Source organism: Cinclus cinclus, chromosome 30 (genome assembly GCF_963662255.1).
Source record: "Cinclus cinclus chromosome 30, bCinCin1.1, whole genome shotgun sequence".
In the NCBI taxonomy this organism is placed as follows: domain Eukaryota; kingdom Metazoa; phylum Chordata; class Aves; order Passeriformes; family Cinclidae; genus Cinclus; species Cinclus cinclus.
In genome coordinates this window covers 2,881,687-2,909,639 of record NC_085075.1, presented here as the reverse complement: position 1 = coordinate 2,909,639, position 27,953 = coordinate 2,881,687, and the positions used below count along the sequence as shown (strand labels likewise).

Below are 27,953 nucleotides of genomic sequence, written 5' to 3'. Positions count from 1 at the left end.
CTCGGTGTGAATTTGGGGACACCGGGGACATCACCGAGGTGTTGGGGGGGGGGGGACAGATTTGGCATCCAGGAGCTGCTGGCAGCGCTGGCACGGAGGAGAAAGCGGCTCCTGGGCCAAGACAGGGCAGGAACCACCCGGACGGGCTGGAGCACCCAGACCCCCCCCCTCAGCTAGCCCGGACCACCCTGGCCATGTCCCCACCTTTGGGACCCTCAATTGACTCCATAATCCCCCCCCCCCCCGGATGAGTGGGACAGAGGGGGGACACCACCCGGGGGGTCCCCCATCCCCCCCCCCCCCCAAAAGTCGCCCTCTCCCCGATTTCCCATTTCTATAAATCAAGCTCTGGCATCCCCCCCCCCCCCACCACCATCTCCTCCCCAACACCATCTCCCCCTCCCCCCGGCGGGGTTTTGGGGTCACCTGTGACCCCTGGCAGATGGTGTGGGGACTCCCAGCCCTGCCCAGGACCATCTGTCAGGCAGCTCCGAGCTCTCGGCCCGACCCCGCCGCCCTGGGACCCCCCCCCAGCAGTGCAGGAGGGGGGGATGGGGACAACGGGGGGGGGGGGGGGGAAGCTGGGGGTTCTCACCCTCCCCATCCCATCCCCTCTCCGGGACCCCCCCCCCCCCCCCAAAATCTGGGATGAGCAAATTCGAGATGAGCTGCGGGGTCCCGGTGCTTCGGGGTGGGGTCTTGTCCCGAGCGTGTCCCGGGTCTGGCCTGGGGAAAGGGGTGGGGGTTCGGGGGGTCCGTTCTGGCATAGGGAAGGGTTTGGGGGTACGGGGGGTCCGTTCTGGGATAGGGAAGGGTTTGGGGGTTCGGGGGGTCCGTTCTGGCATAGGGAAGGGTTTGGGGGTTCGAGGGGTTTGTTATGGGACAAGGAAGGGTTTGGGGATTCCATTATGGGATAGGGAAAGGTTTGGGGGGTTCGTTATGGGACAGGGAAGGGTTTGGGGGGTCCATTCTGGGACAAAGGTGGAGATCCGGGAGTTCCATTCTGGGACAGGGAAGGATTTGGGGAGTTCCGTTCTAAAACAGGGGTGGGGGTTTGGGGTCTTGGGGGGGTTGTTATGGGACAAAGGTGGGGGTTTGTGGGTTCCATTCTGGGATAGGGAAGGGTTTGGGGGTTCCGTTCTAGGACAGGGAAGGGTTTGGGGGTTCTGTTCTGGGACGGGGTGGGGGTTCGGGGGTTCCGTTCTGGGGTCCCGCTGCCCCCTCGGGCTCTGCTCTGTCCCCCTGTGGGCGGTGCTGGAGCACCTGGAGCCCTGAGCAGCCCCAGATCATGGGAGGGGGGTTTGGGGGTCCCTGGGGACCCGCGGCCCTCGGGGAGGGCTCAGCTGGGCAGGGGTGGGGGAGGCACCGAATTCCCGGGGAGGGGCTCCAGGGGACAGAGCCCCGGGGACCGGCGGTGTCCTGGGGGGGGAAAAATCCTCGGGGGGCTCAGAGAGGGGATATGGGGGGATAAAAAGAGGTGGGGGAGATCTGCAGGAACCCAGATCCCAGCACTCCTCCAGCCAGGGCAGTGTTTATTCCTCTCAGGATCCTCCTTTCCATCCCAAAATCCTTCCCGCCGCTCTTCCACCGAGCCCGGGGCCCGAGACTCGAGGTGGGGTCTGGGGGTGTCCCCTCCCCGTGCCCGGTGGGGTCTGGGGGTGTCCCCTCGTCCCCTCCCCGTGCCCGGTGGGGTCTGGGGGTGTCCCCTTGTCCCCTCCCTGTTCCCAGCGGGGTCTGGGGGTGTCCCCTTGTCCCCTCCCTGTGCCCGGTGGGGTCTGGGAGTGTCCCCTCGTCTCCTCCCCTCAGGCCTCGGCCCCCACCCAGGCCCCTCCGAGCCCACAGCCTGCCCGGACCCCCCGAACAGCGCGGGGGCCACCCCGGAGCGGGCAGTGCTCGCCCCCCCAGCCGTCCCCACCCCTCAGGGGGACATCACGTAGGCGGTGGCGATGAACCTGCGGCCGTTGCCGTAGGTGGATTTGGTCCAGGGGTAGGTCTGGATGCTCAGGGGGTGCCCGCCCAGGCTCAGGTGGCATCTGTGGGGACAGCTCCTGTCACCTGAGCCCCACAGCAGTGGCTCTGGGGGCTCTCGGTGTCCCCACACTCACAGTGCTCCAACACTGAGCCCCTGACCCCACAGTCCCAACTCCAGGTGCTCTTGGTGTCCCCAGACAGGGCTGTTCCATCCCATTGACCCCATCCCATCCCATCCCATCCCATTGATCCCATTGACCCCACTGATCCCATTGATCCCATCCCATCGATCCCATCCCCTTCTATTCCATCCCACTGATCCCATTGTTCCCATTGATCCCATCCCATCAACCCCATCCCATTGACCCCATTGATCCCATTGATCCCATCCCATCGATCCCATCCCCTTCTACTACATCCCACTGATCCCACTGATCCCATTCCATTGATCCCATCCCATCCCATTGATCCCACTGACCCCATTGATCCCATCCCATCCCATTGTTCCCATTGATCTCATTGACCCCATTGATCCCATCCCCTTCCATTCCATCCCACTGATCCCACTGATCCCATTCCATTGATCCCATCCCATCCCCTTCCATTCCATCCCACTGATCCCACTGATCCCATTGATCCCATCCCATCCCATTGATCCCATCCCTTTCTATTCCATCCCACTGATCCCATTGTTCCCATTGATCCCACTGATCCCATCCCCTTCCATTCCATCCCACTGCTCCCATTGACCCCATTGACCCCACTGATCCCATTGACCCCATTGACCCCACTGATCCCATTGATCCCATCCCATCGATCCCATCCCCTTCTATTCCATCCCACTGATCCCACTGATCCCATTGACCCCACTGATCCCATTGACCCCATTGACCCCACTGATCCCATTGATCCCATCCCATTGATCCCATCCCCTTCTATTCCATCCCACTGATCCCACTGATCCCATTCTATTGATCCCATCCCATCCCATTGATCCCATTGACCCCATTGATCCCATCCCACCCCTGACACCCCAAATTCAGCCCTGCTGGGGCTCAGGGAGGCCCCGTTGGCCCCAGGGTCGGACCCAGGACGGACAGACAGACACGGGGTCAGCACTCACGCCCGGCCGGGCCGTGCCAGGAAGCAGAGGGAGTAGATCCCAAACTCGAACTCGGGGCTGGAGCCGATGAAAGCCGATCCCACTTCTTTGTAGAATCCATCCCAGCTGAACTGGAGCCCCAGCACGTCGGGGTACGTGTCCCACTGGGAAGGGATTGGGATATGGGGTCAGCAGGGCCAGGAATCCACACTCAGCAGGGATTTGGGGGCAGCAGGGCCCGGGAATGTCAACGGGGTGTCAATGGGGTGACAACGGGGTGTCAGTGGGGTGACAACGGGGTGACAACGGGGTGACAGTGGGGTGACAACGGGGTGACAGTGGGGTGACAACGGGGTGTCAATGGGGTGACAACGGGGTGACAGTGGGGTGACAACGGGGTGTCAATGGGGTGACAACGGGGTGACAGTGGGGTGACAACGGGGTGACAGTGGGGTGACAATGGGGGTGACAGTGGGGTGACAACGGGGTGACAACGGGGTGACAACGGGGTGACAGTGGGGTGTCAGTGGGGTGACAACGGGGTGTCAATGGGGTAACAACGGGGTGACAGTGGGGTGACAACGGGGTGACAGTGGGGTGACAACGGGGTGTCAATGGGGTGACAACGGGGTGACAGTGGGGTGACAACGGGGTGACAGTGGGGTGTCCCCGGCCCCCCAGCAGCTCTCACCGGCCCGTTGAAGTTGTGGCTGAAGTAGTTGACGATCCCCTGCTTTTCCAGGAGGTAGAAGCGGATCCAGTTGTGAAATCCAGAAACTTTTCCCTTTTTCACCTCCCCTAAAAACACAAAGGGGAGGATTTTGGGATGAGCCCACAGCCCGGCCCGGGGGAGGGCTGTACCTGAGCACACCTGGGGAGGGCTGTACCTGAGCACACCTGGGGAGGGCTGTACCTGAGCACACCTGGGATGGCTGTACCTGAGAACACGTGCTCAAAACCGCTGGAATCGCGTTCTCCATCCCCTCGGGAGTAGAGACCAAACCACATTTCCTTCAAATCCTGCAGGAATTCCTGCTGGGAGCTGTAGCGATCTGCAGGGAGAGGTGGGAGGGGCAGAGCTGAGCTTCCCCCATCCCTTCCCTGCTCCTGCCCCTCGGGAATTCCCCCTGCTGGATTCCTCCCTGTCCTGGAAATCTCATCCCAGATCGTTCCCATCCCAAATCATTTCCATCCCAGATCATTCCCATCCCAGACCATTCCCATCCCAAATCATTCTCATCCCAGATCATTCCCATCCCAAGTCATTCCCATCCCAAATAATTCCCATCCCATATAATTTCCATTCCATTCCCATCTCAGATCGTTCCCACCCCATCCCAAATCATTCCCAACCCATCCCATTCCCACCCAACTGGGACTTTCCTTTGGGATTCCAGCCCTGCCCTGATCCGAACTCACTTTTCCCCTTCAGGAACACAAAAAGTTTCTTCATCAGCTCCGTTTCCATCACCTCCACGAGGAAACCATCCTGCTCCTGAAGCTCCTCGGCCGTCACCTCCTCCTCCCTTCCCGTGGCCCTCTGGTAATTATCCAGCAGCTTGATGAACCTGGCGTAGGTGGGCTTGGAGAAGAGCTCCTCGTTCACGTATTTGTAGAGCCTGGGCAAGAGCAGATCCAAGGAATTTCAGCCCCATTCCCTGCCAGCCCAGCTCTGGGACATTGTCCCCACCCTGGTGGCACTCACGGATGTGGGGACAGGTCCTGTTTGTCCCCGGTCTCGTCGGGAGCCGCCAGGTGCTGGGGGTTGAGGGCGATGTCGCTGGGCCGGGCTTTGTTGTGATCCAGCTCATAAAGCTGCTCCGAGAGCTCCAGCAGCTCCTGGTCCGTGATGGAATCGCGGCTGCTGGAGAATCCGTCTGTGGGGACAGGCAGAGGGTGGGGACAGCGCTGGGAGCCATGGAAAAGTGAGGGGGATCCTGCAAGATCCATGGATCTGGGATCCATGGAAAAGTGAGAGGGATCAAGCAGGATCCATGGATCTGGGATCCACGGAAAAGTGAGAGGGATCAATCAGGATCCATGGATCTGAGATCCACGGAAAAGTGAGAGGGATCAATCAGGATCCATGGATCTGAGATCCACGGAAAAGTGAGAGGGATCAAGCAGGATCCATGGATCTGGGATCCATGGAAAAGTGAGAGGGATCCAGGATGGAAAAGCAAGAGGGAGATCCAGGAGAATCCATGGAAAAGTCAGAGGGGGATCCTGCAGGATCCATGGATCTGGGATCCACGGAAAAGTGAGGATGCCTCTGTGGGGACAGGTGGGGGCTGGGGACAACTCTGGGATCCATGAAAAAGGGGGACACTCCGAGGAGCAGGGGGGACACCCCGAGGAATGGAGGGGACACTCCGAGGAGCAGGGGGGACACCCCGAGGAGCAGGGGGGACACTCCGAGGAATGGAGGGGACACCCCGAGGAACAGGGGGAGGTTCTGTCCCTCCTCACTCACCACGGGCTCGAGCTCCATCCTCGGACCCTTCCCCACCTGTGGGGAAAAAGGAGCTCAGGGGGGTGGGGACACCTTGGGGACACTGCAGGGGGTCAGGACCAACCCCTGGCACCCTCAGGGGATGGGGACACTTTGGGGACACCTTGGGGACCCTCAGGGGGATGGGGACACTCCAAATCCCTGTCCCCGGGAGCTCACCGGGCCCGCAGTGCCTGTCGTGGTCCTCGCAGCAGTTGCGGTGTGTGACACACTCGGGGTGACAATGACACTCGTCCTCCTCGCTGAAGGGCTCCCCGCAGCGGCCCTCGCACGAGTCGGGGGCCGTGTACAGGTCTTTGGGGACACAAAAAGGGGGTGACCCTCAGGACAGGGTGACACCAGGGGCAGGGTGACACCAGGAGCAGGGTGACACCAGGACATGGTGACACCAGGGCAGGGTGACCCCAGAGCAGGGTGACACCAGGGCACGGTGACACCAGGAGCAGGGTGATGCCAGGAGCAGGGTGACACCAGAGCAGGGTGACGCCAGGAGCAGGGTGACACCAAGGCACGGTGACCCCAGAGCAGGGTGACACCAGGGCAGGGTGACCCCAGAGCAGGGTGACACCAGGAGCAGGGTGACACCAGGGCACGGTGACACCAGAGCAGGGTGACCCCAGAGCAGGGTGACACCAGGGCACGGTGACGCCAGGAGCAGGGTGACACCAGGAGCAGGGTGACCCCAGAGCAGGGTGACGCCAGGAGCAGGGTGACACCAGGAGCAGGGTGACACCAGAGCAGGGTGACACCAGGGCACGGTGACACCAGGAGCAGGGTGACGCCAGGAGCAGGGTGACACCAGGAGCAGGGTGACACTCATGGGTGTCCCCCCTCTCCCTGGAGCTGCTCCCCGGGATTCACCCCGGGATTCCCAGGATGATCCCGAGCACTCCAAGCCCTGCTGGAGGAGCTGCCGCATTCCAGGCACCCTCGTTTGTATCCCAGCCTTTCCTCCTGCTGGGAAAGCAAACTGGGAAAACTGGGAAAACTGGGAAAACTCCTTCAGGAGCTGTTTGTAATAAATGAGCTGTTCCAGCACCTGCTTTGTGACGCAGCAGCAGCGCAGCACAGCAAAGCTAAAAATAGCAGCGGTGAGGATTTGAAGAGGACAAGGGACACTCTGAGAGGGACAGGGGACACTGAGAGGGACCAGGGACACTGAGAGGGACAAAGGACATTCTCAGAGGGACAAGGGACATTCTGAGAGGGACAAGGGGCACTCAGGAGGAGGGTGGCACTGTCCCAGCAGGACTGGTGGCATTGTCCCAAGGTGGGTGACACTGTCCCAGGGTGGGTGACACTGTCCCAAGGTGGGTGGCACTGTCCCAGCAGGGCTGGTGGCACTGTCCCAAGGTGGGTGACACTGTCTCAAGGTGGGTGGCACTGTCCCAGCAGGATGGGTGGCACTGTCCCAAGGTGGGTGACACTGTCTCAAGGTGGGTGGCACTGTCCCAGCAGGATGGGTGACACTGTCCCAGGGTGGCTGACACTGTCCCAAGGTGGGTGACACTGTCCCAGCAGGATGGGTGGCACTGTCCCAGGGTGGGTGGCACTGTCCCAGGGTGGGTGGCACTGTCCCAGCAGGATGGGTGACACTGTCCCAGGGTGGCTGACACTGTCCCAGGGTGGGTGGCACTGTCCCATGGTGGGTGACACTGTCCCAGCAGGATGGCTGACACTGTCCCAGGGTGGCTGACACTGTCCCAGGGTGGGTGGCACTGTCCCATGGTGGGTGACACTGTCCCAGCAGGATGGGTGGCACTGTCCCAGGGTGGGTGGCACTGTCCCAAGGTGGGTGACACTGTCCCAAGGTGGGTGGCACTGTCCCAGCAGGGCTGGTGGCACTGTCCCAAGGTGGCTGACACTGTCCCAAGGTGGGTGGCACTGTCCCAGCAGGATGGGTGGCACTGTCCCAAGGTGGCTGACACTGTCCCAGGGTGGGTGACACTGTCCCAGCAGGATGGCTGACACTGTCCCAGGGTGGGTGACACTGTCCCAAGGTGGGTGACACTGTCCCAGGGTGGCTGACACTGTCCCAAGGTGGGTGACACTGTCCCAGCAGGATGGGTGACACTGTCCCAGGGTGGGTGGCACTGTCCCAAGGTGGGTGACACTGTCCCAAGGTGGGTGACACTGTCCCAGCAGGATGGGTGGCACTGTCCCAAGGTGGCTGACACCGTCCCAAGGTGGGTGACACTGTCCCAGCAGGATGGGTGGCACTGTCCCAGCAGGGCTGGTGGCACTGTCCCAAGGTGGCTGACACTGTCCCAAGGTGGGTGACACTGTCCCAGCAGGATGGGTGGCACTGTCCCAGCAGGATGGGTGGCACTGTCCCAGGGTGGGTGACACTGTCCCAGGGTGGGTGGCACTGTCCCCGCCATGCCACCAGCCCACAAAGGGATCCCTGCAGGAGCCGGAGCCGCAATCTCCCGACATCTGAGGCACCGCGGGATTGCCCAACTCGGGCTGTGGCGAGTGAAACGTGGCCCCGGGGCAAATCCTGATGTGGCACATCCTGTCCCGGGCCATCCAGGTGGTGACAGTGACATCCAGGCCATGAGGGTGGCATCAAACTCCCCGCACCCGCCTTGTTCGTTCCCTTTGTCGCTTCACCCCAATTATTTGTGCTCGGTGACGTCACCCAGGTGCTGAGGAACCCCTGGGGTCCCCCTAGCCCCCAGACCCAGCTCCTGGGGGTGTCCTGGATTTGTTTTCCCTCTTGGTTTCCCAAAATCCCTGAGACCCCGTCCCAGCTCCTGGGGGATCTCCTGGATTTGTTTTCCCTCTTGGTTTCCCGTTCCCTACAAATCCAATTCAAACAGGAAGGGTTTCACAGGGGAGGGGTCTTGGGGTTCTCCTGAAATCCCCAACCCCCAGTCCCAGCTCCTGGGGGGGTCTCCTGGATTCATTTTCCCTCTTGGTTTCCCAAAATCTCCGAGACTCTGAGACCCGCTGAATCCTAAATTGAGCCTAAATCGACCCTAAATCCACCCTAAATCGACCCCAAATCTATCCTAAATTGCTCCCGCCCCTGATGGGGTGATCGGAGGAGCTGTTGGGGCTTTTGGGAGATTTTTGGGGCTGTGGGGAGAGCTGGAAATGCCACAGGGATGATGGGCCAGGAGAGAAGGACAGAAGGACAGAAGGACAGGACACAGCACATCCACACTCAGCCACCCTGGGGGGATTCAGCTGATCAGACCAGAGATTTTTTTGGCTGATCCAACCGAAGATATTTTGGCTGATCCTGCCCCAAGATTTTCTCCGGCTGCACAGATTTTCTTTTTTCAGGGACCAGAACCTTCCCACCGCTCCCAAAGTCGTTTTCACTTCTGCCAAAAAGGAATTTTGACCACGGGAAGGGGGGAAGAGGTTATTTCCTCGGAGCACTGGGGAGGTGATGGAGCTCTCCCAGTGCTCCCAGTTTGGTTTCAGGCACGGGGATGAGTCAGCTCAGCCAGAGCCGCGTCCTCCAGCCCCTGGCCTGACTCAGGACCTCGTTCCTCCAGGAAAACACGGCTCCAAACCCAGGCTGGCCTCCAAAAGGAACCATTTGAAGGACAAAAAATAACCTGGGACAGAGCTACGGACACAACCTGAGCTTCCCTCAGCTCCTGCTCTCCAAACCCACGGCTGTCTGTGGGATAATCAGGGAAAATCTCCCACTGCCCACACCAGAAGTGAAATGGTTCCAGGTCCACCAGACAGGTCCAGCAGGTGGCCAGGACTGACCACTAGTCCCCCAGCCACCTTCAACCTGGGATTTTCCTTCTGGAACAACTCAGGAATTCACACAGAGGGAATTTTCCCTTTGGGAAACTCCTGCTCCCAACCCAGTGTTGGTTTGGGGTTTTTCCTGTGCTCTGGCCTTGCAAAACTCCTCATCTTTCATCCCGAGGGGACTCATCCTCTCCTGGGACATCAGATACGAGTTCCTGGCAGCGTCGGGGGTGATGAAATCCTCGCCACTGGATCACAGTTCACGCTTTGTGCAAGAACTCGGCACCTCCTCATCCCCGTGGGATCCCAGGAGCCAAATCCTGGTGGCCCCAAGCTCCTCCTTAAAGCCACAGCTCCTCTCCCTCAGCTCTTCCCCAAGCCTCTGGTGGGCACCACGGGGTTGGGAAGGGTGGAACAGCTCGGTCTGGGCAGCCCCAGCAGCCACAGGAGGGAAGGTGGGTATGGGATTGAGGGTTGGAAAATCCTCGACTTTTTTTTTTTTCCCCCCATGGATAAATAGAAAGGATGAGCCAGAGGAGGATTCCTTGTCCTTTGCAAGGTCAGACACACCAAAAACCCACTGAAAACCGGGAGAGTTGGATAAACCAGCCCTACTCCTATGGAAAAAAAAATCCCCCAGTAATCCCAGTATAGCCCAGTTCCCAGTTGAGGGCAGAGCTCCCAGTCCATCCCCAGGGGATTCTTCAACCTCGGAGCCCCCGCAGCCCCAACCCCGCCGGTTACTCACGGCCGGACACGGAGCCCAGGGCAATTCCAGCCCCGAGCAGGAGGATCCAGGGCTCCATCATCCCTCGGGAAGAGCTTTGGGTATCCCAGGAATGCCCAGGAGCTCCCTGGCTTCTCCCCCTGCTATTTGTGGGGAGGGGAGGGAGGGGCGTGATGGCATCGAGGGCTCCACACGGGCGGGCTGCACCCAAAAATTCCCCAAAACTCATTAAGAGCACGGCTAATTACAGGCTGCCCGCAGTGGGAGGAGGGCTGGTAAATCCAGAATTCCGGGGTTGCTCCACAGCTCCTGGTCTGACCCCCGAGGCTGTGGGGGGAGATATTTTTGTTTTGGGTTTTGTTGTTTTTTTTTTTTTTTTTATTGGGGAGGGGGGGGGGATTTTGCCCACCTGCAGCCCCGTGGGGCTGAATTTGGGATGGGGGCTGGAGACAGGTCCCTTACTGGGCCTCACGCTTTGGGTGACTGGTGTGAACTGGGAGTAATTAACTGGGGGTAATGAGCTCTCCTAACTCAGCTCTGGAGGTCGTGATGCACCCCCCCCCCCCCCCCCCCCCCCCCCCTTTATCCCCCGGAGCCTCCAGTAGCACCAGGAAAACCCCAAAACGCTGCTGCAGTCCTGGTGGATTTTTTGGGGGGGTTATCCCAGCCTGGTCCCACTCCAGAGACCCTCCATAACCTTGGGGGGCTCAGCCTAAACTTTGGGGGGGGAGAGGGATCGCAGCCCCTTCTCTGCCCGGGTTTGGGGGGGTCACAGCCCCTGCCCAGCCCAGGCTCAGCCCGGCCAGCCCCCATGGAAAATGTTCTGGTGCAGATCAGGGAATTTTTAGGGAAATAGCAGAGCAGCAGCAGCATTGGAAGGGACCCCCACGGTACCACCAGGCCTCTGCCTCCTCCTCCTCCTCCTCTTCCTCCTCACTCCTGGTGTGTTTTCCCAGGAATCCTCATCCCAAACCTCGCCCAAATCCCACAGGATTTGCTCCAGACACTTCTCCACCATTTCGCCAGCTCAGGGGTGCCCAGTACAGGCTGGTCCTGGAGGTCCACGTGCAATTCCAGGCTGGACCAGCATCCAGAGGCTCCTGGAGGCAGCCCTGGGCTCTCCCAGGACACGGCCCCAAAGCCCAGGACAGGGTGTCCCCCCACAGGGAGAGGCTCAAGCTCTGTGCCCCCCACCTGGGCAGGTGAGAACCGACCCCAAACTCCTCCCGAGGAGCTGCTGGCATTCCCGGGCTCCCTCCTGTGCCCCAGGCGGTGCCAGCTGGCACTGGGAGCGGCGTTTGGTGCAATAAGGGCCGGGTTTGGCTTCTCCCTCATCCTTCAGTCATTTCCTGAGCTGTGCCCTCCTGGTGCCAGCGCTGTGTCACCTCTGCTGCTGTGAGCGGGGTTGTCCCCCCAGGTCACTCAGGGGTACCGGGGGGTGACCCCGGAGAAGAACGGGGAGCTCAGCCGTGCGTACAAAAATATCTCTATTGCTCTTCTGCCCCTGCCCTCCCCTGCCCGGAGCTCACCGGGGCCCGGCTGCCCCACGGGGCTGGATCTGTGTCCATGGCTGAGCTCTGGGGCAGCTCCAGCACAGCCCAGGGCCACCGGGAGCAGAGCCAGGGGCTGCCCCGCTGCCGGCAGCTGGGACCCCATCCCCACTCCGGGCTCCCTCTGGATCCCCGTCCTCGCTCCAGGCCCCCATCCTTCCTCCAGACCCCCACCCCATTCCTAACTCTGGGCCCCCCTCCTCGTTCCGAGCCCCCATCTTCACTCCTGGCCCCAAACCCCACCCTGGGACCCCATCCTCAGCCTGGACCCCCATCCTCACTCTGAGACCCCAGCTCTAACTTTGGGCCCCCATCCTCACTCTGGGTCCCCATCCCCAACTCTGGGTCCCCATCCCCACTCCTGGTCCCCCATCCTCACTCCTGGTCCCAATCCTACACTCACTCTGGGCCCCCATCCCCAACTCTGGGTCCCCATCCTCACTCTGGACCCCCATCCCCAACTCTGGGTCCCCATCCTCACTCTGGACCCCCATCCTCAACTCCGGGTCCCCATCCTCGCTCCTGGTCCCAATCCTATCCTCACTCTGGGCCCCCATCCTCACTCTGGACCCCCATCCCCAACTCTGGGTCCCCATCCCCACTCCTGGTCCCCCATCCTCACTCCTGGTCCCAATCCTACACTCACTCTGGGCCCCCATCCCCAACTCTGGGTCCCCATCCTCACTCTGGACCCCCGTCCCCAACTCTGGGTCCCCATCCTCACTCTGGACCCCCATCCTCAACTCCGGGTCCCCATCCTCGCTCCTGGTCCCAATCCTATCCTCACTCTGGGCCCCCATCCTCACTCTGGACCCCCGTCCCCAACTCTGGGCCCCCATCCTCACTCCTGGTCCCCCATCCTCACTCCTGGTCCCAATCCTATCCTCACTCTGGGCCCCCATCCTCACTCTGGACCCCCGTCCCCAACTCTGGGTCCCCATCCTCACTCTGGGCCCCCATCCCCACTCTGAGCCCCCATCCCCACTCCAGCCCCATGGCCCTCAGGGCTCCAGGTCCCGGGACAGCCTCAGCAGCTCCTTCTGGCTGTCGATGGCCCTCAGGTGCTGCAGGTAGGCCCAGGTGCAGACGGGGTTCCGCACGCTCAGGGACTGCTCCGAGCCTGTGGGGAGGGATGAGATCAAGGTTGGGGTCCCCTCCATCCTCCCCCCACCAGCACAACCCAGCAGGATCATCCCATGGATCCCCCTGCACTGCTCGGTGTCATCCCCAAACCTCCACAGCGCCCAGGGCTGGCTCAGGGATCCCCCCGTGGATCTGTCCCTCAGCTCAGGGACTCCACAGAGGGTTGGGGGTGCCCCGGGGATGGGAGTGAGGAGCCCCAGACGTACACGTGGAGATCCTGACGGCCTTGGCGTCCTCGGGCCGGTGTGGGGAGCGGGTCCGGAGTGGGGACAGCGGGGCTGGGTGAGGACAGAGAGAGAGGAGGGGGCTCAGCCCTGTCCCCAAGGTGCTCAGCCCCTCCCCAAGGGCTCAGCTCCATCCCCCGAGGGCTCAATTCTGTCCCTAGGGACTCAGCCCTGTCCCCAGAGGCTCAGCCCTGTCCCCAGATGTTCAGCTCTGTCCCCAGAGGCTCAGCCCCTCCCCAGAGGCCCAGCCCCCTCCCCAGAGCACACTCCAGACCCCTCCCCAGCCCCCTGGAACACTCACCGTGTGCATGGCCCCGGCAGCGCTGCAGGACTCGCACGGTCTTGGCCATCATGTGCTGCGGGTGGGGCACAGAGGTCACCTGCTGCCACCTGGCCTCCCTCGGACCCCCAAAATCTCTGTCCCTGCCATGGCTGTGACTGTTCCAGTGGCAGAGCTCTGCGTGCCAGGGGACAGGGGGCACCCGGAGGGGTCACCAGGGAGCCACCCCACACTCACCATCTTCTCGAAGTTGATGAGGTTCTCGGCCAGGGTGCGGTTGCCCTCGTGGATGAAGGTCATGTCTGGAGGGGTTTGGGGATCAGAGAGGGGGCCCCCAGGAGTGCTGGATACACCCAGAGGGTCCCCAAAACCGGGCACCCACCTTTGAGCAGGAGGGGCACGAAGGGGATGATGGGGGGGCTCAGCTTGGCCACGGCCAGGCGATAAACACGGTGGTTCCATGATGGGTCCTGGGGACACAGCGGGGACACGGGGGGATGGGGGACGGTGGGGGACAGGGAGGGATGGGGGGGACACGGGGGGACAGCAGCACCCCCTCCCCCCCATTGCTACAGGGGCAAATCCCACTGGGAAGGGGAACACAGGGTGGGGAAGGGCGCACATGGTGGGGAAGGGGACACGGGGTGGGGAAGGGGACACGGGGTGGGGAAGGGCGCACATGGTGGGGAAGGGGACACGGGGTGGGGAAGGGCGCACATGGTGGGGAAGGGGGACACGGGGTGGGGAAGGGGGACACGGGGTGGGGAAGGGGACGCGGGGTGGGGAAGGGGACGCGGGGTGGGGAAGGGCGCACATGGTGGGGAAGGGGGACACGGGGTGGGGAAGGGGACGCGGGGTGGGGAAGGGGACACGGGGTGGGGAAGGGGGACACGGGGTGGGGAAGGGGGACACGGGGTGGGGAAGGGGACACGGGGTGGGGAAGGGGACGCGGGGTGGGGAAGGGGACACGGGGTGGGGAAGGGGACGCGGGGTGGGGAAGGGGACGCGGGGTGGGGAAGGGGGACACGGGGTGGGGAAGGGGGACACGGGGTGGGGAAGGGGGACACGGGGTGGGGAAGGGGACGCGGGGTGGGGAAGGGGACGCGGGGTGGGGAAGGGGACATGGGACAGGAGGGGCTGTGCTCACCAGCATCCTCTCCAGGGCTGAGTGCAGCTTCCGGATCTTGTGGGGCAACCTCTGTGCAGGGACAGGATCACAGGGCTGACACCTGCCTGTCCCACCCCAGGGACGCCCCTGTCCCCCCCCGTCCTCCCCCTGTCCCCCTGCTGTCCCCCTGCTGTCCCCCTGCTGTCACCTCCCAGGTCTTGGCCAGCCGAGTCACGGCCGTGTTGCTCACACCGAACATCACCGCGAAGAAAGAATTTAGGTTCTTCTGCTCCTTGAGGCTGCAAGGACAGGGACAGGGATGGACATGGGGACAGGGACAGGGATGGACATGGGGACAGGGACAGGGTTGGGAACAGGGACAGGGACAGGGACAGGGATGGGAGAGAGATAGGGATGGGGACAGGGACAGGGATGGGGATGGAGATGGGGACAGGGATGGGGGACAGGGACAGGGTTGGGAACAGGGACAGGGACAGGGACAGCCACAGGGACAAGGACAGGGAACGGCACAGGCACAGGGACAGTGACAATCAGTGACAGGGACACAGGGAGTGGGACAGTGACAATCACAGTGACAGGCACAGGGACACAGGGACGGGGACAGTGCCAGTGCCAGTGACAATCACAGTGACAATCACAGTGACAATCACAGTGACAGTGACAGGCACTCACTGCGCCGCCAGTTTGATGAACTTGCGCAGGAGCTGCGCTCTCCGCCCGAGCTCGGGGCACAGGCACAGCTCGGTGGCCACCCAGAACTGCAGCTCGTTGAATCTCCGCATCACCCGAGCCAGGTTGGCCGTGGCCACCTCGTGGAACTTCTGCGGGCCCACGATGTAGTGAATCATTTCCACCTGGGAGAGGGGACAGGTGAGGGGTGTACCGACCCCCCCCCATCCTGCCCCCGGCGCGCTCCCGGCACGGACCAGACCTGGTGGATGCTCTTGAAGAGGTTCCAGTCGTAGTCCGTGAGGTGGCTGGCCAGTTCCTTGGAGCTGATCAGGTCCAGCGTGTCCGAGGAGCCGGCGTGGGGGCCCAGCTGCTCAGGGTGAGGGGTCTGTGCACGGGAGAAGACCCCGACCCCTCCTGCCCTCAGCAAACCCCACTGAATCCAGGGAGGAACTCCCCAAACCGAGGCACCGCAGCCTCTCGACCCCTTCTAGGGGAGGGGTCTGCCCAACCCCAGACCCTCAGCCCGCACTCACCAGGTTGCCCAGCTCGTCCATGCTGACCACAAAGAGCCTCTCGTTGAGCCCCAGCGCTGTGAACACCCCCACGGCGTCCGGCGGCAGCACCGCTCGGTCTGCGGGGAGGGAGCGGCAGGCAGGGATGGAGAGGAGGGGACAAATCCCGGCTGGCCACGGTGACAAAGCCACCCCCGGGGGTGTCCCCTCACCTCCAGCAGAGTTCACCTTGACCAGGACGTGCTCCCGGTCCCGGCCCAGCCGCGGGGCCAGGGCTCGCAGGACGTCCCTCACCGAGGCGTTCACGGGCAGCACCGACACCAGGCACGAGTGGTCAGCCCTGAAGATCTCGTAGGGCACTGGAGGGGACAAAAGTGACCTCAGTGTCACCAAGCCGAGGTGGACAGTCCCCACCGCGGGGGCAGTACCTTTGTCCTGCGCTCTCAGGGCACAGGTGCTGTCCAGGATCGCTTCCTCGGGGTTCCCGAGCCAAATTCCTGAGCTCCGGGCCTGGGAAAGGTGGGATAGAGGGGAGGGTGCGGTCTCAGCCACCGCCCCACCCCCTGTGGGGTGTCCCCAAAAGGCAGAGGGGACCCAGACCCCGTCACTCCTCAGGGGGCCCCTACCTTGGGTTGGGGGGACACGCTGCCGTCACCGTTCTCCAGCCTGAGGGAGGGGAAGGGGGAGGATGGAGCTGAATTCCCACTGGGAATAGAACCGGGACCGGTCATCCCCGGGATTGGGGTCACCCCAGGGATTCGGGTCACCCCCGAGCCCCCCTGTGTGTGACACCCTCCCCACGGACAGGACCCCCTCACCGGGGACAAGGTGACATCCCAAAAACTCCTTCCCAGGAAAGTGCAGCCCCTGCGTGTCCCCAGGGAGGGACACGGGCACTCAAGGTGGCATTGGGGGACACCGGGGGACACCGGGGGACACTGGGGGGACACCTAGGGACAGTGGTAGACACTGGTGGACACCGGGGGACACCAGGGGACACTGGGGGACTCACGCTCGGGGCCGTCGCCTCTCCTGGCCCTGCTCCTGGCCCAACCCGCCCAATTGGGGGTCCCGGCTCGCCAGGTCCGCCAGGTTCTGTGGGGACAGGGGGGCCCGGGGGTGAGGTTGGGACGTTCCCCGCGGGGTCCCCGCAATGTCCCCGCGGTGTCACCGTGTCCCCCAGCCTGGCCGTACCTGCAGCAGGGCCGTGGTGCTGCGGTCGCCCTGCAGCAGCCGCCCGTAGAGCAGCACCCACTGGCTCACGAGCCGCAGGATTTTCCGTCGTTTCCGCAGGGAATAGGTGGCCTTGTCCTGCTCCGAACCCTCCAGAGGCTCCGCGCGGAAACTGGGACCAGTCAAGGGCACCAGTAAAACGTGCAAAGGGGAGGGGATCCCCCCAAGGATGTCACCCCGGGAGAGGGGGATGCGCCCAAGAGTTCTAGAAGAGGATTTGGGGCTCGCCCCGAGGTGACAAGGAGAGGGCTGAGAGCGTCCCCAGCCTTCCCCCAGTTCCTCCCAGTTCCCGCAGCCAAAGGATACTGGTGCAGCAGGGCGCGGCAGAGCTGCGAGGTCGGCATGAACACGGTGTAGGTGAGCAGGAAATCCCCCAGCAGCGTGTCTGCCAGGGAGCAGGACACTGTCACTGCTGTCCCCAACGCACTGGGGACACGGGGACCGCACCCAGCGCTGTCCCCAGCACGGGGAGGGGACAGATTTTGTTCCTAAACCCCTCGGGAGGAGCTGGATCGTTCCCGGGGGTGGGAAGGGGATTGGCAGGAGCTGTCCCCGAGGCAGAGCCGGTGACACCGGCTGGGATTTGTGACCCTCTGGGGACATCTCCTGGTTCTCAGCTCGTCCGGGTTTCTCCACTCCGAAGGCAGAGCGAGACCGAGAAGCGCCGCTCCCCGCCCCGGCCCCGCGTTTTGGGGAATTTTTAGCGATTCCAGGATGGATTTGGGAATGAGGAACCCCCGCTCGTTGTCGCACCCCCACTCCTCCTGTCCCCAGAGCCATCTCCGGGTGGCTCTGGGACTGTCCCCGCCACAGGGGGACACCCGCACGTACCCACGGGGTCGTAGAGGGTGGCATCGAGCCTCATAAACTCCAGCAGGTGCTCCAGGATCTTCTCGGGGGTCCCGGCTATCACCAGGTACCTGGTGGGGACACGAGGGACGGAGGTGGCACCGTGGCCAAAGGCAGGGTCACGGGTTGGTGTCCCCGCTCGTGTCCCTTTGTTCTGCCCCAAAAGGGCTCCGAGAGAGGCTGGAAAGGGCAGAGAAGCAGAGGAGGCTGCTCGGGGGACAGGGAGGGGGACGGGGACAGGGACAGGGAACAGGGACAGGAACAGGGATGGGGACAGGAACAGGGACAAGGATGGGGACAGGGACAGGGGTGGCACCTGCTGTAAGGGGGACAGGGACAGGGACAGGGAACAGGGAGAGGAACAGGGACAGGAACAGGGACAGGAACAGGGACAAGGATGGGGACCGGGACAGGGGTGGCACCTGCTGTAAGGGGAACAGGAACAGGGACAGGGAACAGGGACAGGGACAGGGATGGGGACAGGGACAGGGGTGGCACCTGCTGTAAGGGGGACAGGGACAGGGACAGGGACAGGGATGGGGACAGGGACAGGGACAGGGGTGGCACCTGCTGTAAGGGGGACAGGAGTGTCATCTGTCACAAGGGGGACAGGGACAGGAGTGTCACCCACTGCTCAGGGGACAGGGACAGAAGTGTCCCCTGCCACAAGGGGGACAGGGACAGGAGTGTCACCCACTGCTCAGGGGACAGGGACAGAAGTGTCCCCTGCCACAAGGGGGACAGGGACAGGAGTGTCACCTGCTGCTCCGTGCCGAGGCCGCCTGGCCGCTGCCACCCTGCAGGTCCTTCTGCAGCACCAGCACGACCTTGCCGTGCTCCTTCAGCCTCACCGTGTTGGCCTCCACGTCCTGGGGGGTGACCCCGGATCAGCCAGGCTGGAATTCCCAAAAAATTCCCCCAAAACTGCCCAAAAGTAACCCTCCCTCAACCCTGGCTCCACCTTGAGGATGCGGTTGAAGTCCTGCTTGTCCACTCGCAGGAAGTGACAATTGTCCTCACGCAGAAGGATGGTGGCCGCCCGCGGGGCGTCGTTCACCAGAGCCAGCTGCCCAAAATCGTCTCCTTCGTGCAGGGTGGCCACCAAGCCCTGGGGACAGCACAGAGGGTGAGGGATGGTGACACTGAGGTGTCTCCAGAGTGTCCTCAGAGTGTCCCCGGAATGCACCGAGTCTTGGGGACAGCACAGGAGGTGAGGGATGGTGACACTGGGGTGACACTGGGGTGTCCCCAGAGTTCAGGGTGGCCACCAAGCCCTGGGGACAGCACAGAGGGTGAGGGATGGTGACACTGGGGTATCTCCATAGTGTGTCCGGGGTGTTCCTTGGAGTGCACCAAGCCTTGGGGACAGCACGGGAGGTGAGGGATGGTGACACTGGGGTGACACTGGGGTGTCCCCTTCTTGCAGGGTGGCCACCAAGCCCTGGGAATGGCACGGGCAGTGAGGGATGGTGACACTGAGGTGTCCCCACAGTGACCCCGGAGTGCACCAAGCCCTGGGGACAGCAAGGGGGGGTGGGGGTGATATTGAGGTGTCCCCAGACTGTCCCCCCACCTGGGGACAAACCCACCTTGCCATGGGTGACCACATTGACCGAGCCCTTCCAGATGATGTACCAGGAGGTGCCCTTGTCACCCTGGCTGAACACTGGGACAGCGGCCAGGAAAGAAAGAGAGAGGGAGGAGGAAAAAAAAATCCACAATTTTGGGAAGGGCTCCGGTGGTGTCCCCAGGCTGGGGACCCCGGGTGCCCCCAGCGACTCACGGACGGTGCCAGCGCGCTGGTGCCCCTCGAACATCAGCACGGCCGCCAGCTCCCGCTTCACCTGCACCGGGGGACAGCCCTGTCACCCCCAGCTGGGCCAGGAGGGGACAAAGGGGGACGGGAAATGGGGGGGAAGAGGCTGAGGGAGGCACAGAGACCATCGGGAGAGGATGCTCAGATAAGAAGGAAAGGGATGCAGAAGGATTTGAGGACAGGGGAGGATTCCTGGATAGGATGTGACGGGATTCAGGAGGATTTGGGGATAGGGGAGGATTCCTGGACAGGACGTGGTGGGATTTAGGAGGATTTGGGGTCTCAGGGGACAGCCTGACCCCACAGGATTTGAGGACAGGGGAGGATTCCTGGATAGGATGTGATGGGATTCAGGAGGATTTGAGGACAGGGGAGGATTCCTGGATAGGACGTGATGGGATTCAGGAGGATTTGGGGTCTCAGGGAACACCCCGACCCCGCAGGATTTGGGGTCACAGCCTCACCCACCGAGTTGGAGAGATGAGCCACGGCTTTGATGTGAAGCAGCTCCTCAAAGATCAGCTCCAGCTCGTCCTGCGTGCGCTGGGCAGGCCTAGGAGGGGTGGGGGGATCAGCAGCTCCCTGTCCCCCCTCTCCATCCCCCTTCCCCTCTCGGGTGACATTGTTGGGTCACCCCACCCTCAGCATCCCCTTGGCTGCTCCAGACACTTCGAGCAGGGTCGAAAAAGAATCCAGAAGGTCCAAAGGACCCCTCGGGGCACTCACGGCTTGCGCAGGGCCATGGAGAGCAGCGCATCAGGGCCCAGCTGGGCCAGGAACCCCAAAGCCTCCAGCAGCTCCTCGGGGTCCCTCGGCCCCACACCGGGCTCGGGGCTCAGCTCCAGCTCGGCAAAGCGATAAAACTGCGACTCCTTGTCCTGGAAATGCCACTCCTGCCTCACTGCGGGGGCACAGCGGTGTCAGCTCGGTTCTGAACCCCTCCCTGAGACCCCCAGAGCCCCCCCCGGAGCTCTCACCGTGTGTCAGGACCCCTCCGTCCACCAGCACCTGCCCGATGCCCACGGCCTGGCCGCGCGTCTGGACAGCGCCGGAGCTCAGCAGCCAATCCACCAAATCCTTCCCTGAGCAGCACTGCCTGGGGAGGGGGGGGACAGGGAGTGAGAACCCCCCTGAGAGCACCCCCAGAGCCTGGGGGAGCCCCTGGGAGCATCCCCAGAATGTGGGGGGACACGGAGTGAGAACCACCCTGAGAGCACCCCCAGACCTCGGGGGAACCCCTGGGAGCACCCCCAGAGTCTGGGGGGACACAGGGAGTGAGAATCCCCCTGAGAGCACCCCCAGAGCCTGGGGGGGACATAAGGAGTGAGAACCACCCTGAGAGCACCCCCAGACCTCGGGGGAACCCCTGGGAGCACCCCCAGAATGTGGGGGGACACAGGGAGTGAGAATCCCCCTGAGAGCACCCCCAAAGTCTGGGGGGGACACAAGGAGTGAGAATCCCCCTGAGAGCACCCCCAAAGTCTGGGGGGGACACAGGGAGTGAGAATCCCCCTGAGAGCACCCCCAAAGTCTGGGGGGGACACAAGGAGTGAGAACCACCCTGAGAGCACCCCCAGACCTCGGGGGAACCCCTGGGAGCACCCCCAGAATGTGGGGGGACACAGGGAGTGAGAACCACCCTGAGAGCACCCCCACACCTCGGGGGAACCCCTGGGAGCACCCCCAGAGTCTGGCGGGGACACAGGGAGTGAGAACCCCCCTGAGAGCACCCCCAAAGCCCCCCCTCGCTCCCCCTCGCACCGGTGGTGCCTCAGGTGATGTTTGTGATCGCGGATGAGGCCGGGCCGGGAGCTGCTCAGGTGGGCGAACAGGAGCTTCCCTGCTCGCCAAATCTTCTCCGAGGATGCCTGAGGGTGGGAGGGGGACAAGGGAGGTCGTGGGGGGAGGAGGGGGCTGGGTTGTCACTTGTCCCCCCACAGTCCCCCAGGAATGGCCGAGCCCAAGGAGCGACCGCCCCAGAGCTGATGGGGATGTGGGGGTGCTCCAGCCCCCTCACCCCCCCTCAATCTCCCCAAATTCACGTCTCCCACCCCCCACCTGGGTGATGCTGTGTCCATAGTCCAGGCTGGATTCCGAGTCCAGGAGTGGGGTCTGGAAAATCAAAGGGCAGGAGGGACTTGGTGCCTGTGGGGGCTCTGCTGTGCCCCCCTCACCCCACACAGCTGGGGAGGGGGTCCTGGCACCCCCAGAGCAGCCCCAGATCTCCGCCAGGTGAGGGAGCAGATCCCCAGTGCCCAGATCCTGAATCCAGAACCCAAATCCTGAACCCAGCACTCAAATCCTGAATCTAAAACCCAAATCCTGAACCCAGAACTCAGAACCCAGCACCCAGAACCCAAATCCTGAACCCAGCACCCAAATCCTGAACCCAGAACCCAAATCCTGAACTCAGAACCCAGCACCCAGAACCCAAATCCTGAACCCAGCACCCAAATCCTGAACCCAGCACCCAAATCCTGAACCCAGAACTCAGAACCCAGCACCCAGAACCCAAATCCTGAACCCAGCACCCAAATCCTGAACCCAGAACTCAGAACCCAGCACCCAGAACCCAAATCCTGAACCCAGCACCCAAATCCTGAACCCAGAACTCAAATCCTGAACCAAGCACCCGGTTCTTGACCCAGCACCAATTTCCTGAATCCCGAACCCATTTCCTGCACACAGATCCTTTCTCCAGTCCCCTTCTCGAGCTCATTTTTCTCCCAGCTCTCCCCGTCGGGGATGCTCCAGGTAAGACCAAACGCACGGAGGGAGGGACCAGCCCCTGTCCCCGAGTCCCTGTCCCCGAGCCCTGCCCGGTGGCCGAGCTGCGGTGCCCGCAGGGACCGAGGCACTCGGGATCCCTGCTGGCCACAGCCCTGGATAAACAACCCCAGCCCGCACCCGTCAGACCAGTTCCCGACACTGGGAGCGTTCACCCGGCACGGGGCACGGCAACCCCTCCGGGGGACATCCACCCGCACGGCGGCGATTTTGGGGTCCTTTGAGGGTTATTTCCAGCTGTGGGAGTTCTGCAGCTTCCCGGGAAGGCACACAAAAAGCGACGGGAATCTGCGGGATCCCCCCGGGATCTGCGGAATCCCCCCGAAATCTGTGGGATCCCGGTAGGGAAGGTTGGAGCAATCCCAGCGCAAGGGGCCGGATGGAAGGATGGAATTAATTAAAGGAGCAGGAGTTAATTAGTGCAAGATCCTCGAGGCTGAGCCTCCACCTACTCCCAGCAAGGCTCGGGAGGAATTCGAGGAGCGGGTGGGGAAAGAGCGGCTCTGGGAAAGCTGCAGGTCCCCTCGGTGACCCTGTCGTGCTGTCCCCAAATCAGGGACACGTCTCGTGACCTGGCCACACTGTCCCCAAGGTGGGGACACCTCTTGTGACCTGGCCACACTGTCCCCAAGGCGGGGACATCTCTTGTGACCTGGCCACACTGTCCCCAAGGTGGGGACACCTCTTGTGAGCTGGCCACACTGTCCCCAAGGTGGGGACACCTCTTGTGACCTGGCCACACTGTCCCAAAGGTGGGGACACCGCTCATGAGCTGGCCACACTGTCCCCAAGGTGGGGACACCTCTTGTGACCTGGCCACACTGTCCCCAAGGTGGGGACACCGCTCATGAGCTGGCCACACTGTCCCCAAGGTGGGGACACCACTCATGAGCTGGCCACACTGTCCCCAAGGTGGGGACACCTCTTGTGACATGGCCACACTGTCCCCAAGGTGGGGACACCACTCATGAGCTGGCCACACTGTCCCCAAGGTGGGGACACCTCTTGTGACATGGCCACACTGTCCCCAAGGTGGGGACACCGCTCATGAGCTGGCCACACTGTCCCCAAGGTGGGGACACCACTCATGAGCTGGCCACACCGGCCCAAGGCAGGGACACCTCTTGTGACCTGGCCACACTGTCCCCAAGGTGGGGACACCACTCATGAGCTGGCCGCACTGTCCCCAAGGTGGGGACACCACTCATGAGCTGGCCGCACTGTCCCCAAGGCGGGGACAAGGTGACTCAGGCACTCTGCAAACTCAGCCGAGCCCTGTGACGGCCACAGGGAGCAGGAACCGCTCCGGGCAAATGTTTGTGAAGCGGAGCCGGGAGGTGGCCGAGCCCGGAGCTGCCGCCGGGACACGGAGGTGCCACCCCAGAGGTCCCTGTCACTCGTGGAGGCAGGAGATGGGTGTCACCCCATGGGTGTAGGAAGTCCCTGTCACCTCGGAAGGTGCAGCAGGTTTTGTGTCACCTCGTGGGTCCAGGCGAGCGTGGTCCTGGTCCCCAAAGTGTCTCTGATGTTCTCCAGGTCAGGGGGCAGCTCCTGAGTGCCCAGATCCTGAACCCAGCACTCAGATCCTGAATCTGGAACCCCAAATCCTAAATCTAAAACCCATTTCCTGAACCCAGCAATCAAATCCCGAACCCAGCACTCAAATCCTGAATCCAGAACCCATATCCTGAACCCAGAACCTAACTCCTGAACCCAAAATCTAAATCTCAAATCCAGAATCCAAATCCTGAACCCAGCACTCAGATCCCAAACCCAGAATCCAAATCCTGAATCCAGCACCCAAATTCTGAACCGAGCCCCCCAGTTCCTGAATCTAGAACCAAACTCAGAGCGAGCTCTGTCCTTGGGGCACAGAGCCAGGACATACCCCGGACCACGCTCCAAGGACACCGAAAGAGACACAAAATTCCCGCTCAATGATCAGATTCCTCCTTCACGGAGGGTTCCCCACTACCAGCACGGCTCTGGAATCACCCAAACCCCTCCTGTTATCCCAAAACCTCCTTCCTGGAGCATCCAGCCCGGGGTCAGGACCTGCAGGACGCCCCCAAACCCCCCCCCTCCCTGTCACGGCGTGGTTCCAAGCAGCTTCCTAAGGAGTTGCCTTTTCCATCTTCCTGCCCATGGGACACGCCGGGATCCTGCCTTTCTCCAGGATTCCGGCAGAGCCGGGCGCTCGGCCAAGGCCGCCAGCGGCCGTTCCGCGCTCGCGGCCGCTTTTGTTTGGGATCCCGAGGAAAACAAGCGCGGCTATTTTGGGCTTTACGGCTCCGGAGAAAGTCCTCGCCCATCCGCAGCCCCTGCTAGCCAGGGCTCGGAATCCCCCTGGGATGGGACTCGGGGACCTCAGGGATGGGGTCCAGGGACACCCGGGATGGCCGGGGACCCCTGGGATGGAGCTTGGGGACCCTCGGAATGGGGCTCAGCATCCCCCAGGGATCAAAAGGGACCCCTGGGATGGGGCTCGGGAGCCCAGGGATGGGGCTCAGGACCCTCAGGATGGGGCTCGGGGACCCTCGGGATGGGGCTTGGGACCTCCGGGATGGAGCTCAGGGACTCCCAGGATGGAGCTCGGCATCCCCCGAGATCACCAGGGACCCCCAGAATGGGGCCCGGGGACCCTCGGGATGGAGCTCGACATCCCCCAGGATCACCAGGGACCCCCAGGATGAGGCTCAGGATCTGCTCCGGCTCCTCTGTCCTCGCCAGGGACACGGCCGGGGTGGCACAGTGGCACTTGCCACTGGCACGGTGGCACTTTGTCCCCTGGGAAGGACGGAGCCATTTGGGGACACTGATGTCCTTTAGAGCCGGGAGGGATTTGCTGGTGCTGGGATTGGATCCCAAGAGGGATGAGACAGAGCCAGGACACCAGGAGGAGTTTCCAGGAGCTCCCAGCCATGGGGACAAGGGACAAAAGTGCTGCTCCAAGGCACACCCAGGAGCTTTCCTGCCCCTCACCTGCCCCAGGAATGGCTGTGCTGGGATAAAATCCCTTTTTCCCTGCTCAGATTGGTTCACCTCGATCCCTGGGTATCCCCCACAGAGGGGGGACTGATCCCAGTTTATCCAGGCTTCCCAGTGACGCTCAAAAACCCTGCCCAGAGCCCATTCCGAAAAACTCTGGAGAGAAAAAAATATTCGGGAAAAAAAGCGAGGAAAACCGATCAGGGAGAGAGAGAGAGAGTCCCTGTGCAGTGTGGAAATGACCGAAGGGGAGCTGTCCTCCTAAAATAATTCCACTTTTTTTTTCTTGGGAAGTGTCCCAGCTCAAGCAGGGTGGGAAGGGGAAGGATGCAAAGCTCCACCAGAGCTTCAGGGTCACCTCCCTACCCAGAGGGGACAACGAGGGGTCCGGGACCCCCGGGCCCCCCCCCTTCAGCTGCTGGGGGCCAGCGTGATGCTAAGGAACAAATCCCTGGATGGGGGAGTGCTGTGAGGATGGAATTCTCCCATAGGAATGTCCCACCGGGAATGTCCCACCGGGAATGTCCCATTGGGAACGTCCCATTGGGAATGTCCCACCGGGAATGTCCCACTGGAAATGTCCCACCGGGAATGTCCCACCGGGAATGTCACACCAGAAATGTCCCACCGGGAATGTCACATCAGAAATGTCCCACCGGGAATATTACACTGGGAATGTCCCACCGGGAATGTCCCACCGGGAATGTCCTTCCTGCTGGGATGTGCCGCCGGGCACTTGGCACCGGGGCTCGCTTCACGCCTGGCCGCGCGTTCCGCTCTGCTCCACCCAGAGACGGGCCCGGGGGAAGTGTGCAGGCTGCTCAGCTCACCTGCAGCCTCACCTGGCTCCTCGTGCCCTCACCTGGCCCCTCGTGCCCTCACCTGGCTCCCTGCACGCCTGGATTCACTCCCTGTACCCTCACCTGGTTCCTTCTTCCCTCACCTGGCTCCTCGTAGCCTCACCTGCACGCCTGGCTTCACTCTCTGCTCCTTCACCTGGCTCCCTGCACTCCTGGATTCATTCCCTGTGCTCCCACCTGGCTCCTTCCACCCTCACCTGGCTCCCTGCACTCCTGGACTGCCTCCCCTCCTCTCATCCCGGGATTCCCGGTGCTGGGGAGACCCCCGGCCCCAATTCACCAGAGGAGATTCCCTGGATTCAGGACACGCTCCCCTACACTCTCCAACCTCCCAGAGGATCCCCTGGATTCGGGACACGCTCCCCCCACTCCTCCAGAGGATCCCCTGGATTCGGGACACGCTCCCCCCACTCCTCCAGAGGATCCCCTGGATTCGGGACACGCTCCCCCGCTCCCCCCACTCCTCCAGAGGATCCCCTGGATTCGGGACACGCTCCCCCCACTCCTCCAGAGGATCCCCTGGATTCGGGACACGTTCCCCGCTCCCCCCACTCCTCCAGAGGATCCCCTGGATTCGGGACACGCTCCCCCGCTCCCCCCGACCCCACTCACCCAGCGGATTCCCTGGATGCGGGGCACGTTCCCCCCGGCCCCCTCCAGCCGCACCTCGTAGCTGGAGCTCCGGAACAAGTGCATCCTCCTGAGCAGCACCGAGAGCCTCGCTCGCTCCTCTCCGGGACCCCCGGGGGGCTGCGGGGGGGCGGCGGCGCCGCCGATTCCCGGCTCCAGCCCCGATCTCCCCGGCCCCGATCCCCTCCGAGCCCCCTCGGCCGCTCCCCCCGGCCCGGCCCCGCACACTTTCATGCGGGGGGGGTCGAGGCCATCGCGGCCACGGCCCCGGGGCTGCTCCGCGGCTCCTCGGGAACGGGGCCGGGCTCGGGAGCGGCTCCTCGGGACGGGGACGGGGACGGGGCCGGGCTCGGGAGCGGCTCCGCCGCCGCCGCCGCCGCTCCGGGACCGCCCCGGGCTCGGGAGCTCCGCCCGTGGCCCCTCCCCGGCCCCAAAACGCGACCCCTCGGCTGGGGGGGGACCCCTGAACCCCTCGCTCAGCGATGGGGGGGATGGGGGGGAGGGCTAAACCCCCCATCCCGGGACACCCTGAAACCTCCAGGGGTGGATTTTTGGGGGTTCCAGGAGCTCCTGAGGAGCTCAGCGAGAGCCTGGAGTTTGGGGGGAGGGGTCACAGGGGACTCCCCCAACCCTGCCCTGCCCAGTCTGGGGGGGGGGAAACAGGACCCAGAGACGCTGGGAAGGGAGGGTGGTTTGTACTGGGAATGGTTTGTACTGGGAAGGTTTTGCACTGGGAATGGTTTGTACTGGGAATGGTTTCTACTGGGGATGGTTTGCACTGGGAATGGTTTGTACTGGGAATGGTTTGTACTGGGGAGGGTTTGCACTGGGAATGGTTTGCACTGGGGAGGGTTTGCACTGGGAATGGTTTGCACTGGGAATGGTTTATACTGGGGAGGTGACCCCAGCCTCCAGCCCGAGCAGCAAAGCTGTAGCGAGGCCCAGCGGTCCTGGGAGAGCTTTTGCTGGGACTTTTGGCCAAAAAGAAAAAGGGTGTCTGCCAAAAGGAGCCTTTACTTTTGAAATAAATGCCAATTTTTAAAATTCAAATTGCCTTTAAATCGGCCCCCACCCCAGCTAGAGCAGGGATGGGAAACATCAGCAGGATTCGAGGAATTTGGGGAATGAGCCTTGAGCATCCCCCTCCTGCTCAGGCACCCAAGAGGCTCTGGGGGTCACACGGGGGGTCCCGAAATCTGTTTTGAACAGTGGGAAGGGGACCATGATCCAGATCCTTCCCTCCCATGT

The 27,953-nt window shown here is 62.7% G+C and overlaps 2 protein-coding genes across 2 annotated transcripts; both read right to left on the bottom strand.

Moving 5' to 3' along the window:
• Positions 1 to 1,918: 1,918 nt before the first annotated feature.
• Positions 1,919 to 10,111, bottom strand: ENDOU (endonuclease, poly(U) specific). The gene is made up of 9 exons (XM_062511123.1): positions 10,054 to 10,111; positions 5,745 to 5,879; positions 5,547 to 5,582; positions 4,779 to 4,950; positions 4,493 to 4,692; positions 4,012 to 4,125; positions 3,765 to 3,871; positions 3,095 to 3,237; positions 1,919 to 2,033 (listed from the first exon to the last, which is right to left on the bottom strand). The coding sequence occupies exons 1-9, from the start codon at positions 10,109 to 10,111 to the stop codon at positions 1,919 to 1,921; spliced, it is 1,080 nt and encodes a 359-aa protein (XP_062367107.1).
• Positions 10,112 to 12,583: 2,472 nt separating this feature from the next.
• RAPGEF3 (Rap guanine nucleotide exchange factor 3) lies at positions 12,584 to 26,939 on the bottom strand. Its single transcript, XM_062510809.1, has 27 exons — positions 26,688 to 26,939; positions 21,499 to 21,552; positions 21,202 to 21,308; positions 20,418 to 20,536; positions 20,167 to 20,341; positions 19,909 to 19,993; positions 19,408 to 19,468; positions 19,214 to 19,290; positions 18,586 to 18,732; positions 18,384 to 18,493; positions 17,607 to 17,695; positions 17,082 to 17,160; positions 16,737 to 16,887; positions 16,555 to 16,637; positions 16,169 to 16,208; positions 15,971 to 16,052; positions 15,755 to 15,901; positions 15,564 to 15,661; positions 15,290 to 15,415; positions 15,031 to 15,212; positions 14,546 to 14,636; positions 14,377 to 14,427; positions 13,612 to 13,699; positions 13,467 to 13,531; positions 13,251 to 13,305; positions 12,932 to 13,003; positions 12,584 to 12,702 (listed from the first exon to the last, which is right to left on the bottom strand). The coding sequence occupies exons 1-27, from the start codon at positions 26,937 to 26,939 to the stop codon at positions 12,584 to 12,586; spliced, it is 2,805 nt and encodes a 934-aa protein (XP_062366793.1).
• Between the last annotated feature and the right edge of the window lie 1,014 nt (positions 26,940 to 27,953).